The 16,864-nt window shown below is 39.4% G+C and overlaps 2 protein-coding genes across 2 annotated transcripts in view; both read right to left on the bottom strand.

Annotated features, from left to right (window-relative positions):
* The window catches only part of LOC122651723 (anaphase-promoting complex subunit 5), a 63,441-nt gene extending 56,900 nt beyond the window's left edge, over positions 1-6,541 (bottom strand). The window contains exons 1-4 of the mRNA XM_043845226.1: positions 6,358-6,541; positions 4,028-4,187; positions 3,735-3,856; positions 1,373-1,622 (exon numbers count right to left, since the gene is read on the bottom strand). Coding sequence (XP_043701161.1) covers positions 1,373-1,622; positions 3,735-3,856; positions 4,028-4,187; positions 6,358-6,528 — 703 coding nt within the window. The 5' untranslated portion in view covers positions 6,529-6,541. The remainder of the gene's footprint in view (positions 1-1,372; positions 1,623-3,734; positions 3,857-4,027; positions 4,188-6,357) is intronic.
* Positions 6,542-14,484: 7,943 nt separating this feature from the next.
* On the bottom strand, positions 14,485-16,633 carry LOC122652813 (L-type lectin-domain containing receptor kinase IX.1-like). Its single transcript, XM_043846676.1, has one exon. The coding sequence runs from the start codon at positions 16,597-16,599 to the stop codon at positions 14,659-14,661; it is 1,941 nt and encodes a 646-aa protein (XP_043702611.1). The 5' UTR covers positions 16,600-16,633; the 3' UTR covers positions 14,485-14,658.
* Between the last annotated feature and the right edge of the window lie 231 nt (positions 16,634-16,864).

Raw genomic sequence — 16,864 nt, 5'->3', positions numbered from 1 at the left:
CCTTCCCCCTTCCCCCCCCCCCCATGATGATAGAATCATTTGGTCGCCCTCCCCCTCTGGCCTATTCAGTACCAGATCAGCCTGGAACTTTATCAGACCCACCGCCCCCACCGTGCCCTGGCATAACCTAGTCTGGTTCAAAGGCCATATTCCTCGCCACAGCATCACTACCTGGAGAGCCCTTCGCCTTTGCCTCCCCATCCAAGCCTTCCTTATTCACCGCCACATCCCTGCCTCACCCGCCTGCTCCCTCTATTGGAATGGCCTTGAAGACATCCCCCATCTCTTCTTTGACTGCCCCTTCACCTCTACCATCTGGATAAAAGCCCTCTCCTCCATCTGGCATCGCAACAGGAGACCTCTCCACCTTGACTGTGAATGGCTTTGGATGGCTAAATCTTTCTCAGGGTCCTCAATATGTGACACCATTGGTAAGTTGGTTTTTGGAGCTGCTATTCACCACATCTGGATGGAGCGCAACCTTAGGAGATGGACTTCCAACTCTCGATCTTTCGATCTGAATTGGAAAGCCATCTCCTTTGACGTGTCTTCCAAGCCCAGTCGTGCCCATCTTCGCACTGTCAAGGACAACCCTAGGAATAGGCATATTGCTGGTTTTTGGGGCCTTGACCTGCCCTCCCTTTTCTCTTCAACCTCTGCGTAGGTTGGTTGTTTCTCTCCCCCCCCCCCCCTTTTCTCCTTTGTATATTCTTTCTTTGTCCTGCCCCCCCCCATGGGCTATGGTAATACATATTATTCACCCAATTAAAGTGGCCCATTACAACGAAAACCCATGGGATCAAAGGACCAACACATATATAACCCAACGCAAGGCTTATTTCATTAGAAATAAGCCCATTTAGGTGATTTAACTGCATCAGTAACATTACCAATCATTGAAAAGGGAATAGGTAAAGAACTACAGAGATACTACTGGGACTTTCAGCCATGCAACTGCAAAGTCTGGTCGGGACTTGGGAGACTGCTTCTAGTATATCAATCACCTTAGCTTTTTAGTTCAATATAAGTATGTACAAAGAACAAACACTTAACAAGAACAATCTTAATGCTCTAATGAAGGTGAACAGTGGGTGCTACAAGGGAAAGAGGCACCTAACTTGAGAAATATAGCATTGAAGGTGCTCTCCCAAAAAATATTCCGCCTCCAGACGAGCACGATTAGAGTATATTTTTCATTTCTCCACTCCAAAATGTGGAACCGATTGGGTCATGCACTGCTGGAGAACTAGGGGTATGTGCACTTCCTTGGAGGACCCCAAAAGTACCTTCCAAATATCATCTCAAGGGAATGTAACTTGAAAATATCAGACTGTTTAGGCATGCACTGAAATAATGTATTCAGAAATTATACCTTCCACCAACCCAAAAAGTGACTTAGGTGCATGAAGATGGAATGTAGCACTTTCCCTAGCTCTTTTTCTAGCTTCAGCTTCTTCAGCAACTTTACGAAAAACAAAGGTCTCAAGATCCATATCCTCATAACCCAACAACTCTTCTAGTTCATTATTAGAATCATCATCATTGGGCAAATCATAAGGACGACAAGATGAGGCAACCTCCTTACAATAGATCCCTATATGTGTCAAAAGGTGGCAGATTGCCTGCATAAAACATTAAAAAATAATTAAGTTCTCTAATGGATTAGAATATTTATTTTTTTTTAAAAAGATCAAGAAAAAGTCAACCTTTTAATGGTGTGAAACAATAAAAGACACCACCATTCATATATCTATTGAAGTAATGAAATTTCTTAATTCAGTTTTGAAATACAAATATCTGGTTAAATGCAAATAGAAGAAGGGCTCATCCAGCAGAAATGATACTTGCCTATACTAAAACAGGGTTTAGTCTCCTGAACATCCACATAGAATGGCCTTCCTGCACTGGCATCATATCTAATACTGGGAAGATCAGGTGGGAGCCAAATTTTGCAGGCAGGTAGGGCCTAGGGCCCTGCTCACAATTCACAAGTCAAGTTTCAAACCAAATGGAGTTGACCATGTGAAAAGTAAGGCCTTTCAAAACCCATTAAAAAGGTTGAGCTTTTGAAAAAATGGTCAATTTTTTTTTAAGGCTGAAAATAAAAGGGAAAATACCAATACAAGGAAAGGAATGTGATTGAATTTGGCTTCCAAAAATTGGCAAGTGGCCAATCCAAACCATAGCTTATCTATCCAACACTTGGAATCACCACATCACCTACCCACATGGAAAAAACTAGCTGGGACGTATGGGAGAACCTTCCTACGTGGACCATGTAAAGCACCTTTTGACTTAAAAATTTACCAAATGTTAGTAATTTTCTTGACTTAAAGATTCAGAAACTTCAAGTCTTCAACTAAAGAACCACGATCTACATGAATTACCAATCATTAATCAATGCCGCCAAAAGGAAGGAAAGAAAGAACAAATGTGCTGTTGGTACTCCTTGATTTCCCCTTGGCGGTACTAAATCAAACATGCTGTATGCCACCCCGACCCACCCCCCCAAAAGTCAACTCTGGGGTAATGGATTTTGGATCTAGAGGGGAGCAGTTCTGGTAATGTCTGAAGTGCCTACTGAAAATTCGTTTATTGCTTGACTCTACAGTTCAGAGCTCCTAAAATATGCTGATTCGTTAATATTTACTAGTTTAGCAGGAACCAAGCAGTTTTCAGCACAAGTAACATGTGTATGATGCTTGATATCCCCACCAGAGAAATTGCAGTGCAGTTTCTTTTGTCACACTTTCCTGGTTGTTTCTGGATTGCGATGATAAAAACCTCTGTAAGGAAGGTGGGTGTTCAGAAAACTTGGTAGATCTCCCATTCCACCTCTGGCACAAGCACCGGTTCACAATCATCAGATACTTATGTGGAGGTTTCATTGCCAAATGCTAGAGGAGTGATGATACCATTAGTAAAGGGTTTCACTCCATCTCAAGGACTTACCAAAAGCAGTATCCGAAGTGAGAACTAAATGCTTGTCATTGGTGGTAGTGGATCCCATGCATTTTGGATCAATCCACACCCCGACTGGCATAAGCCCTTGGGGAGGACAATGACAACAAAACGGGTGGACCGCATGGAGGGAAACATACTAAAGCTATTGACAGGCTACCATTTTCAACATTTCAAAATTTCTATCAAACTGTGCAATTTTTTTTGTTATGACAAGGTTCTAAACAATAGCCTGGTGGAAATGAATAACAAATCTCAATCAGTCAGGAAAAATCTCATGTAGTTTCGACAAAATGTTATAATCCCTACATAAAAGTACCACATTTTGAGTAATTTCAATTCATTTCATCCTTTCTAGACCTTATTCGGTGCCATTTTTTCAATAAAAGGAGCATAGAAATGTGGTTGGTCACCTCATATCAATTATCAAATACTCTAACATAATTATATGTAAACTATAGTAGGTGAGTCCACAACCCTTTTTTTTTTGTGGGGGGGGGGGAGTTAGTTAAAATCTACAACTGATTTAGGTACCTTTTTATTATAATAATTTAAGATACAAAATATAAAGTATAGCTAAAAAAAAAACTTGTTTTTTTCACAAATAAGTGTGTAATTAAGTATGGGGGTAAAAAACACCAAACAGGTAATGTGTCACAGTGTGGTCTGAGCAGTGGGGCTGTGGAGTGAAAGCTAGAATTGTGCTCTCACTTGCTTCCAGTAAACAACAGCATCTTAGTATAACTGTTAAGTAACACAAAAACCTAAAATACCTCAAATGATAATAGATTGAAGGCAAGCAGGCAACGGCGTAGAAACGTTCCCAAGTAACTGTTTGGATCCAAGATGATTTGGTCATCTTCCAAAACACTTGTTTCAGGGCCCCCGAGGATACCTGATGAAAACTCTGAGTATACTTAGTATCAATTTAAGGAGGGGAGGTAAAAGATTAAACTGACTGTTTTTTTTTGTGTGTGTGTGTGGGGGGGGGGGGGGGGGGGAGGGAAGGTAGTAAAGTAGTAGAAAAAGATGATGAAAAAGAACAAAATGATAGTGGTTAACTCACTTCGAAGACTGTTGAAAAGATTAAACAAGTCATCAGGGGAAGCTAGAGATGATAACCGTCGGGTTAAATGATCACTTAACCAATGATTCAGCAAGCCACCAATTTCTCTCAATTGATTTGTAAGCTCATCTAATGTTGGCTCCATGACGTCATCACAAGACTACAAAATAAAATTTGATAACAAATTTTAAAGACGTATAATAGAAGTATAAAAAATTTAAATTCAACAAAATCATGACTCTGCAAACAAAACTTTTGAATCATTTGGTCAAATCATGTCACAGTGCCCACTTCCCAAGTCAACCACAAGGATTAATGGCAGAAGAGAGAAACAAAAACAAGCACACTAAATTCAAATATGAATGTGCAGATTTCATTAATCAGTCCTATTCACCCCATTAGCCATTAAAATTGCAGGCCAACCAAACCCCAGGTTCTAAAACCAAGTCAGAGTCAAAAAAAATTCTAACGACCAAAATATTAAATACATGAGAATGCTTATTCTAACTTGTAGTTTATCAACAGCATCCTCTATACTGTATAGAACAGAAAATTGTAAAAGTGATGCAAGTGCTAGTGTTACTTTAGGGTTTGACTTGTTCACTTGGACCTTGGTATGAATTACAACAAAAAATAAGTCTTGCAACAGTGGTTAATAGAAGTCCAGGAGTGGTTTTAAATATAAAACATAAATCTGGAATTACTAACACGAATAAATGCCCTAATGTGTTCGAAGCCTCAAACAAAATCTTATAGAATGAACAACCTATGATAAGCCAGAGGTCGATCATCTTCTTTCTTAACCTTCCAACAGAACATATGTGTCAAAGGCTCATAAGTCATATTCCAACACAATCACTAGGGTAACTCTCAGACAGAGAATAGCTAAGAAAAATCTTATAAACAGTAGCCACCCAATAGACCAAAATATCTCCAATAAACTCAATTTTCTTTTCTATTTCACCAAGGTTTCAAAAACAGAATCGGGGATCAAATCGGTCAGTACCGATTCCGATCCAAATCAGCTGAAACGGTCGATTCATTGATCCGATTTCTGATTTTTGAAACCAAGTATTTCACCCTTGCCACAGGATTGAAAGATTGTTGATTTAAGAACATTCAGCATATTTGCTTATAGAATATGGCATGCATGCAAATGTAATAACCCTGACTGATGAGTTGCTGAGGCCTATTAACAATGCAGTCAGCATAAAAGAATGGTTAGCTTCAGTGCAGACATTAACAGTCAGGTCAGCTCAAATACATAGTACATTACCTCAGTTACTAATTCAATTAATCAATAGAGTAAAAATAGCTAGCAGACATAAACTTTGGACAAAAGTAAGATATAACATAAATTGCAAATTACCAAATGGAATAACCTAAGAACGCACAAGATCTTACCACTTAGAACAGAAAGTATGTGTACATTCTAAAATTGGACAAATTACACTGAAGTCTAAACAATGTTTGCCATATAAATTTCCTGGTAAAATACTCCATCCGTCAGACATCCCACAAAGATAGATTCCTGTTTGAGGTTTTCCACTATCTCAAAATATTTATCCATTTTAAAAACCAAGGTATGAAGCTTTGATGGATTCCCCATAATGCTCAATATTTAATCATCCATACATTCTGTATTCATTTGTCATAATTCTTTCCCTCACACAACTCAAACTTATTGGGATAATGTTGGACACAGTGTTTGAACTTTGAATTAGTAAATGATTCTTAAAATGTAAAGTTTGTTCAAACAAGACAGTCGTTTTGGGACAGAAGGACTAGTAACATGATTGCACAATCTATTAAGCATATAGGAATAACCAAAAAATTCTTCATTCGAGAAAACAAAACATACATTGCAAATTTCCCAGTGGAAATAAACCAGGGAGTCCGAAGGTGGCAGCATTTAGAACAGAAAGCAGATAAAATCCAAAAATGAAGGAATACATTAAACAATGTTTAGATATATACAATTCTTGGTAAAGTATTAACATGAAAGCAGAATCACCATGCACATAGGAATAACCCAACAAATTCCTTATTCGGGAAAACAGTACATACATTGCAAATTACCGAATAGAGAAAACCCTAAAACACAAATGAAAGCACCATTTAGAACAGAAGTATATATAATTTCTAAATACAAAGATTACATTAAAGAATGTTGCTACATGCATTTCTAAATAGAAAACAATTCAGAACCTACTATGCATATAGGAATAACCAAACAAAGTATCATTTAGTAACTAAAATCTCTTACTGGAAACCGTAGATATTGTAAAATAGAAATTAAACAAAGAAAGCTTTTAAGTTCAAAGTCAAACCTTTGTCAAGGCCAACAAGAACAAGCCGAGGCGATTGTGCTGAGAGACGGACGAGAAGGGAAACGGCACTGAGGCTTGAGCTGGTGGTGCATAGATCTGGAGGAGAATACAGATGGAGACTTTGTGGGGAGTAATGGTGAAAGCTCCTACTGCTTTGAAATCTCCAGCCATAGTTTACAAATTCGCAAATAATTCTTCGAATTATTCCCCTGCTCCAAATTTTATGAATACTTCGAACATATCCAAATTATAAAATAAAACTCAGAAAAAAGTCACTCTTTTTCAGTATATAGAAATATACATGTAACAATTCTATAACAAATTAAGAATTAATAACACTTTATGTTACACGCAAATACACAATCAGATGTTCACAGCTTTAGTTTTCTCTCTTCACTTCGATTCTTTAATCACTCGGTCACTCTTTCATCTTTAGTGTTCACCGGCCCCAACGCAAATACACAATCAGATGCTCAGAGCTTAGTTTTCTCTCTTCTCTTCGATTCTTCAATCACTCGGTCACTCTTTCTCTCTCTCTCTCCTCTTTTCTCTTTGATTCTTCAATCTCTCTCTCTCTCTCTCTCTCTCTCTCTCTCTCTCTAGGTTTTCAAAAATTCTGTCCTCTCCCGCTTTTAGGTTTGTGAGTTTTTCCTGCGAGACTGTAATGACTCTAAAAATCAGAGGTTTTTGTTATCGGTATCGGTCTCGGTCCGTATCATTTTTTATTGTACAAATTTACCCCTACTCTTTAAAACCAAAACCAAAACAAAAACGGTTTTTTTACATTTTTACCCCTATCCGTTAGGGATGTCAATCGGTCGGTTGCGGTCGGTTTCGGTCGGGCCTAATCGGGCACCCCCAATTTTAACACTTGCACTGTTCCCGATCGATTATGTAAACGGGCCTTCCTAAGCTGGGCATGGACTGATAACATTCGATCGGTCGGTTAGCGGGCCATAAAAGGGCATGGAAACTTTCAACATTTGGTCATCAGTAATCATCATCATCGTCTGCAAATCAAGAAATCATAATCCACTATGAATACAACACAATTACAAATCCAAATGAGAAAAAAAAAAATGACCATAATCGACAACACAATTATAGATCCAAATGGAAGAAAAACAAAATTCAATACCTTCTCAGATTTCACACAAAGTTGGACAAACTTCAACTCAATCAAAACCAAATAATTATATAACAAAAAACCCATTCAGAGAGGGTGAAATCATATCACAGAAACGCAATTTTTTTGTGACAATCGAGTGAAAAAAAAAATCTCAATCTGTTATAAGGTCTCTCATGTCAATACCTTCTCAGATTAAGATCCAACAAAGGAGAGAGAGAGAGAGAGATCAGATGTCGACTTGGGTAATCTCTTGGCTCATCATCAGTCCGGAGTAACATTCTTCACGATGTGATCCAGTTTGCCTTCTTGCTACATGAGACCCTATTGGAGATTTCAGTGCTTTGCATATGGTGCTGCCTTGCTGCTGCATTTGCTTCCGTTTTAGGTTTCTAGTTTTGCCTCTGTTTTATCAAAAAAAGGGTTTCACCTTTGTTAAATTGGAAATGAGAGAGAGAGGAGAGAGGAGAGAAAAAAAGAGATAGAATTTTGATATTTTAGTACAGCTGTACTCTTTAGTGGTGAGGTGAGTAACGCGATGGGAAAGGACATTAAATGTATCAATTCATGCAAAATGGTGAGTTCATTTCACCATATTAAAAATCAATTTCGGTCAATCGGTCGGTTTCCAATCTTGCACCAGGAACGACCGATTATAAATCGGTCGGTCCATAAGACCGACTTGTTTGCAAATTGGTCATGTCGATCATGGTTTTTGATCGGTCAGTACCGATCAGTCCTGCCGGTGCGGGCCTGTAATTGACACCCCTACTATCCGTACCAATCCTTCGATCTCAGTCGGGCCTAGCCGGGCCTCACCAATTTTACAGGCTGCACCATGTCCGACCGTTTAGGCATTCGGGTTTGCTTTGGGCGGGCATGGTATGGTTTCATTTCGATCGATCGGTGTTCGGTCTTTAATTGGGGCAGCCTTATTCAGGCTAAACGGACCTAAACCGGGTCCAAAACGAGCTAATGAGCTATTTAACTCTAAACGGTGTGAGCTTACTAATTGACATGCAACCAGAATTTTAAGTTAAGACCATCACACCGTTGGGCAGTCATGGTACACCTCAATTCAAAGTCAAATAAAGCTTATCCCAACTAAAATAGCAGCACAACACCGAATAGAAACACATCTAATAAAGTAATGGAAAAATAATAGCAGCACAGTACCGAATAGAAGCACATCTAACAAAGTAAGATCTAAAAACTAAAACTAAGTCTCATCTCACTTACGTTAAGTGTATCTAACCAATAAATGTCAAAGTCCAACCAAGAAACAAACCCAAAAAATAGAAATTTAGAGGGCAGGGGAGGGGAAGTTTATAAGTTAGAGGGTCAGGTTGTAACCGAGCGGTCTAGGTCGAGCCTGGATTTGGTCGGTCCGATCGGGCACTTGACGGGGTTTAGTAATCTGGCCGGGCTGGGCCAAGCTTTAATCAAGCGGACTAGATCGGGCCTAGCATGTTATACCCGCACCCCGGGATATAATTAAATATTATTTCTTCTCGTGATGTGTAGATACCGCTGCCATGTATGCTGGTGACCTGTTCTCCATGATGGTCAAACCTAGTTACAAAATCATTGACCACAATACGGGTTTGCCTGTGGAGGAAAGATTCCTCAACCGCCAGTGAGGAAAGTTCGTTGACGGCGACTTCGTTGACTATCCTCCAAGTACCAGTCCGGGAAGCGAGGATTTTAGGAGAGAGCATCCTGAACCGTCGCCTCAGTTGGACACTTCGTTCAGTGATGAGCTTGGCATTGCGGTGGCGAAGCTATTCGAGGTCATGGGTGATAAACCATGACAGGGGAAAAGTAAGTTCTAGCCCTCAAGTTTTATTATTTATTATTTCCTTGGTGACCTCGAAGTGCGGGTCAAGGCCTAAACCGCTCGAGCTATTTCATGTGAGAAGGGAATACTTTAATTTCGGGTCCCACTTACCTTTGGGAAGTACATTGAGGATTTATACCCATCTCATGTGAACCCATCTTAAAGTGGGCTTTTCCCTAATTAAAGCTTGTGGGCAGGCTCATTTAACTTAAGAAGCCATTTAACTTATATGGCCCCATTTCACTAAGGCCCATTTAACCCTATTGACCCAAGGATGGGTTATTCCATTCACTTACCCACATAGAACTAATGGGTCAACCCATTAGGCTCTCATGACCCATTTGACTTGAGGTACCCAAATACCCACTTGTTATAAATAAGTCCAAGAGGGAGAGAGAGAACATTTACTTCTCATTCATCATTCTCATCTACCCTAAACGTGGAGGAGTAAAGAGGAAGGAGAGAAGGAGAGAGAAGAGTGCAGCAGCGTAGGGAGCCTCAACGTGGAGCTTCTACCTTAAGGTAGGTAAGCCATTAAAGCTTTCTCCCTTCTATTATTTTGATTTTGGATTTGGAGAAATGGGAGAGAATCGGTCTAGGGTTTGTCTTAGAACCCAAAGGTCGATTGGAACCCTTGGCTGTGATTATTGTGGAGCTATTTCACTCCATGGCTAGTCCTAAAGCTCACAATCCATCTCCAATTGAAAGGTTTAGGGTTTCTACCCTATTATGCCCTAAAATAGGATTCTCATTGCCTTCCCTCTTGAGTTCTTGGGATTACATGGACCTAATGAAGTCATAGGACCCTACTGAACTTAGGGGGAAGCTTTCTTGAAGCCTCCTTACCCTCAAACCCCTTGGAGAAGAAACCCCTGATGAGAAACCTTTCCATTTTCAGTTCTGCAGGTGTGTGGTTTTACATACGGTTTCAGTACCTACAAGAAACCACCCTCCTAAGAAAGCTCTATTAAAGTCGATTTTAGGTGTGATTTCATATTTTGAGACAAATCACCCATAAAACCACACTGGGTAGAGACCTTTCTGAGCCCTTGGTCAGCTAGGATTTACATGTGGATTCAGGTTTTGGGCATGAAACCACCCATAAAACCACCTTGTCTCTGAAACCTTAAACTTAGCTAAATTATGGGGTATCTTTTGGGGATTCTCCCCTTTTATATAATTAACCTTGTTCTCACTTTTCCATTAGGTTATATTTTCCCTTTCTTGCAACGTGTTGCTTAACCTCGGCGGCAACCCATAACTTGAGACATAACACATACAGTGAGTGGGTTTGGTTGTTTGGGCTTGATATTATTATTGCATTGTATATTATGTCATCATTATAAATTATTAAGCATGCTTGCGCATATTGCATATTTTTATTTATGATTGTTATGATGTTGATTGGAGATGCTTTACTTTGATGGGTTACGGTGCCGAAACCCAGGATACTATATACATTTATGAAGTAATTATGTTGAATGTCATGTTGGACTGTATGCGCCGTGCCGTGTTGGTAACCGGGCACTAAACCAGATGAAAAGTTGATGCGCCCGGATTACCTCTCGGGACGATAGGACTTGCATGTAGTATATCTGCGGTTAGGATTTTGCATCCTTATGCTACGACCCTTACCAACAGGGGTTTAGGTGTTGGGTAATCAGTACACCGGATTCTGTGGAGGGAAGAGAAGCCAGTCATGCTAGTATTGGTTATCAGGGGTCTGCCACTGAGTGGTCTTGGAGGATTCGATCGGCGTAGGTCCCAAGTGACAATTGAGGTTTCATTATGGCGATAAGTTAAGTGACCCACAGTGTCTTCCGAGTTGTCACAGTAGCATATACCTTGACTTAGTTGTTTGTTAGGTGAAAAAATGGAATTAACATGTGCATGCATCATTGGACTATGTGAATTGCGTGTTTGTGCATCCCCATCCCCTCACTGACTCAGTGGAGCTAACCCCCTCGTGCGCACACTTTTTAGATTATGATGCAGGTGACGGGTATCTCACGGGACCTGTAGTTCAGCCCTCGGGATACGATGAGATTGGTGAGGGGGAGCCGGAAGTTGTGTTCGAGGAACATGGCGACGGTTGTCCTTGTGATGATTGCGCCTACGGGCCGTGAGGATATTCAGGACTTGGTCCCTTCTTGATTTACTTTTGGGGCTTAGGCCCGTGTTTAAACATTTACTGGTATACCCTTTTGATAGTTATTAGATGGTCATTGAAAATGTAACTAACTACTGTGTTTATCATCTAGCCTTTGAACATCTTGTAACTATTTGATTCTATACGCTTCCGCAATACTACTGATCTTTGGAATGTAATATTCTTTTTTTTTCGCTTTCTGATATTATATTGTGTTAATATTGGTTATGACTGTGCGTTGGGACACTGTGTCAGTGATCCGACCGGTTTAGTAGGATGACACGCGTCGTCCTAGTCACCCTTTATATTATATTATATTCCTTGTTTGGAATAGGGGCGTGACATAGCGGGCGGGGCCTGGAATTAACATCCCTACTCTAGAGTCTAGATGGCAACACCAGGTTTATTTAGAAATTGAGACCTTCTAGTAAATATCCTTGTTTTATAGCTAAAAGTTCTTAAATCAAGAATAAAAAATAATTGGATAAATTACATGTCACCCCCTAGTTTTTAAAAATACTCAAATCACCTTGAATTAGATCCCAATATGACAAGTTAGTCCTTACCGTTAGTTTTATGCTGTTAAGTGATGATGTTAGGTAGTTAAATAAATTTAAATCCTTAAACTACCCTTGACTAGTGTTGATTTACGATTTTACTCTTGTATTGTAAATTTAATTCTATTGTTTTAGTACAAGGGTAAAATAGTCATTTCACACCACTAACTAACAACATACTAACGTTATTGTAGAGGGGGACAGATAAGTATTTTCAAAAACCAAGGGGTGATTTGAGTTTCGTTTGAAAACCAGGGGTGACGTATAATTTACCCAAAATAAAATTTTTTAAAAATAAAAATTATTGCATTGCACATTTTTTTTAGTGTATTTGTGAAATGACACAAATTAGTCTTATTAAAAAATATATATATGGGTTGAAGTTCTTTGTGCCGCAGCGCAGCCCGCGCCCAGACACATGGACCTGCATTTCAGTGGGCAGGGTGATCATTTCGCCCACCCCCATGTGTTTGGGCGCAGCCTACGCACCCGGCATAGAAAACATTTGGCCAATATATACCATAACAATATACCATTTAAGGGATGAAATCTGATATTAATTCTTACTTTGATTAAAACCAAAATTTAAAAATTTTTAATAATTTTTTTTAAGGTATCTTTTAATAAATTGACAATATGGAATAATTGCAACAAATATTAAAATCTATCCAAAATTTTAACCCATATTTTTATAAAAGGTCCAATGTTGGTCACTACCTATTTTTCTCTCTCATCAAAACGTCACCCTCTTATATATAAACGAATAATTTCTGTTTAATTCAAATCGCAGTTTTTTTTAAGTCCAATTTTTATTTACCCCTCAAATCAACAGTGTTAGCTAGGGTGGAGTTCCATTAAAAAAAGGATTCTCAGCTAAAGTCAAGAAGATACTCAAATTTTTGGCACTAGAATTATAACTGATCCAAGCATTAGTTCTTCCACCCAAAAGTGTCAGTATCATCCCATGGCAATGGCATACAAACCTGAGATTTGATAGAGTAGTGATCTAACCAAATTGGTTCCATGGGTTCCATTCTTGGTTGGCTGCTTCCAATTCCAATGTGAAAACCTAATCTTTCGTGGAGCTAAAATGAAGACCAAGGTATTCATCTGTAGAATTAAGGGGAGGGGGGTGGAAGCCTTGAAGGCAAGGAAAAATGCAAGCTCATAACCAAAGATGTATTGATTGGAGCTGATGATAGAGGAGAACTGGACGTTGAAGTCGATGATGTTTCCTCTTGATTTGTCTCAGAGGTGCACTGGCTTTCTGTATTAAACTTGGCTAACTCAGCTACTGCCTGGTGAGTGGGTATCCAGTAACCGAGTCCTCCAATCTGATATCTTTTGTATTTCTATCAGAACTGGAAAATTTTAAGAACATGGAATATGCAGAAGGCATCAGACCCAATAAGAAGAGGAGATTTGAAAGTGAAGGAGAAGAGGGCATTGTGAAAGGAGATTAGGATCTCTTAAGTTGCAGAGAGCCATGGTGGATACTAGAAAATATTTGTCATGATCTAGGCCCAATTTGAAATCCCTTGTGCAGAGCACACATTGTAAGGCTTACAGCAAGAAAGTTAATTGAATCACAATAAAATTCTGGTATAATGCTGAAGTATGTCTTTCTTCTCCAGCTGCTATACTGGAAGAGAAGACTTGTAAAGACTTCACTGTTCAACCCTTTCCTTTCCTTGGCTTTGGAGTGGACATGACTTAAGCAATGGTTTTCTTTGATTCCTCCTAAAAAATGAAATTGGATAGGAAAATCTGAATTTCGGGTCTAATAAGTTGGAATGCATCAAATAAATTACAGACTTCATTCATGTTTATATATTGGATATGATATTACCAATTTCATGGGAAAAACATCCTGTACTTGGTCAAATTCGGTGGCCTTAGTCCTCAAATCTGAATGACATCAAGCTCATAAATGGGTCTTCCTTACTTCTTTTTTTAAGGGAGCCTCTTTTTTTTTTTTTTTGCCGGTGTGTGTGTGTAAAAGACTATCCATGATGGGGGTTACCTCAGAAACTTAAATGACTTTTGTATATTTACAAAGACCCTTTCCATTCTTCATAAAACAAAGGGGAAAGTTTTCATACACAGTAGTGTAAACCGTGTATGTGAGAGGGTGGGAGATTCAAGGCATTAATTAATAGGTGGGGATTTATGATTTTTCCAACTCTTTGTTAGAGACCCTCTCACATACACGGCTGTGTATGAAAACTTTTCCCTAAAAAAAAAGACCCTCTCCTTGATCTTGAGAGTAAATAATAGGTATATCCAAAGCCTTAAAAGCTGATGTAATCTTAATATAAGTTTCAAAACAATTATCAGAAACACCTGTCATTGTTAAAATCCAACAGTAATTACCAATTCTGTAATTTTAGAACAAGAGAAAGATTCCAGGGAATGGATACAAAAGTTTGTTATGTAAATTCAGAGCAGAAAAGAAAAGAATGGGAATAGCCATTACTATTTTTTCCTATTGAAACCATTCCAAAACAACAATAACATCTAAAGACTGATGCATAAACTAAGTATATTAACAAACCCAAAACCAAATTGGTTGCATTGAGCTCTGAGCCCCCAAAAAGAGGGGAGGGGAGATTGACATTGAGGAATTCTAACATCAGGTTCTACCCATCTCAAAATCTGTAAGTCCAATGGGTTCACCATGTGAAGTTGAACTCCTATTCAGTGGAGGCACAGCTAGAGGAACAGCATATGTGCTCACAGGCATATTGGGAGGAAGATCAGGTAATGGTGCTTCGAATTTAAGGACCTGCATCGCTTGTCTGATCGAAGGTCGGAATTTGTGATCAGGGTGAGCACACCATAGCCCAACAATCAGCAAACACTCCATTTGTTGCTCATTGAAATCCATATTCAGTTTTGCATCAGCTGCTTTAAGAAGCTTTCTCTTTCCATAGAGCATCCAGACCCACTCTAACAACACTATCTTACCTTCTTCTGCCTTAGGTTCAACACATCTTCTCCCACAAGCAATCTCCAGAGCCACAATTCCAAAGCTATATACATCTGATTCCTTGGAGGCCTTCCAAGTAGTAGCAGTTTCAGGAGCCATGTAACCCAAAGTCCCTGCCCATACAGTCGTTCTCGATGTTTTCTCATGATCAATTAGCCTCGCTAATCCGAAATCTCCAAGTTTAGCATTGAAATTGGAATCTAACATGATATTGCTAGATTTGATATCCCTGTGCACCACACATTGGTCCCATTCTTCATGAAGATACAGCAACGCAGAGGCTAAGCCTAAAACTATTTTGTTCCTCACCTCCCATGTCAACAAACTTTTTGCTCTAAAGAGATGTGAATCTAGGCTTCCATTGGGCATGAATTCATAAACAAGGAGTAGTTCTTCTTTCTGGTGGCACCAACCCACAAGCTGCACCAGATTCCTATGCCTCAATCGACTAATGATCTTCACCTCCGACGCGAATTCTTTTATTCCTTGTTTGGATTTCTTGGAGACCTTCTTAACAGCCACATCCTTCTTCTGATCAGTCAAGAAACCTCTGTAAACAGCTCCAAATCCCCCCTCCCCAAGTTTTCCTTCCTCTGCAAAATTATTAGTTGAGCGAACCAACTCACCATACGCAAACCTTTTAGGCCCTGACGTCTTCTCGAATTCATTGTCGATCGGTGCATCGAGGATGACTCTGCCTTCTTTTCTCCTTCCACTCCTTTTCTTCCACAGAATGAACAAGACGATTACAATCAAAGCAGCTCCACTACCAGAAGGGACTGCTACAATCAATATCGTCTTCCAGAAATCTGTGTCATTCAAATTCAGAGTCGAATTGAATTCCCATTTGAGAACACTATAGGACACGGCGTTAGATCCCGAGGATGCGGCAAACCCTACTTTAACCAAATCTGGTAAATAAATCCCGAGATTGATACGATAAGACAGTGTAGAATTCCCACGGAATACCGGATTTTCAGCGTAAGTCAAGAAAATACTCAAATTGTTAGTGGTAGAGTTGTAACTAATCCAAACATTAGCTCTTCTCCCACCTGCAATAGTAGTATTATCAAATGGAACACAAACCTCCTCTCTGTAAGTACTGTTGCTGTTGTTCACACTGGACTGGCTACTTGGATTTACGGCATTGAACTCGATTGCAAAAATCCGATCTTCCGTATTGTTGGAGGCGGAGTTGTGACTGGCAGAACCGAGATAGGTTGTTGCATTACGAGGGAGAGTTGAATCCTTGGGGGCAAGAAAGAAAGCAAGTCCATTACCATAGGCGTATTGATTCGAGCTAGTATTGAAGGAGAAATGGGTATTGAAGTCTGTGAGGTTTCCTGTTGCCTTGTCCCTGAGAAGCATTGGTTTCTTATACGAAGCCCGGCCGATTCTGCTTTTGCCGGGTGGGTATCCGATGACTTGGATGCCTCCTGTTGAGATGGTTGCATCGCCTTCTACACGAATTTCGCTTTGAGAGAAAGTTGATAGATTGAAGTATAGGGAAGTTGCAGAAGGAAAAATCATGAGAAAAAAGAAAAAAATGGAGAGAAGGGGCTTTCTTGAGTTGCAGAGAGCCATGATTGGGTTGGAAAATTGGAGAATGATTACACTTCAAATGGTTGGGCACCAAGAGACTAGTGAAAGTTCTTAGAAACTTTACTATACTTTTGTAGGAACACGTTTTGTAGACCTTTACTTTGACGTTTTCTTATCGGTGAAATGATTGACTCTTGACTTTTTTTTTTTTTTTTTTTTACTGACTGAGAAAAAAATAGGATAATCAGATAATGCTAAGCTGTAATGCTGTAATGTAATATTTAAAGTCCTCTTAAACGAGTTCAGG

The sequence above is a fragment of the Telopea speciosissima genome, chromosome 2 (assembly GCF_018873765.1).
Source record: "Telopea speciosissima isolate NSW1024214 ecotype Mountain lineage chromosome 2, Tspe_v1, whole genome shotgun sequence".
Classification (NCBI taxonomy): domain Eukaryota; kingdom Viridiplantae; phylum Streptophyta; class Magnoliopsida; order Proteales; family Proteaceae; genus Telopea; species Telopea speciosissima.
The sequence above is the reverse complement of the archived record's forward strand: the minus strand, read 5'-3'. Positions and strand labels throughout refer to the sequence as shown.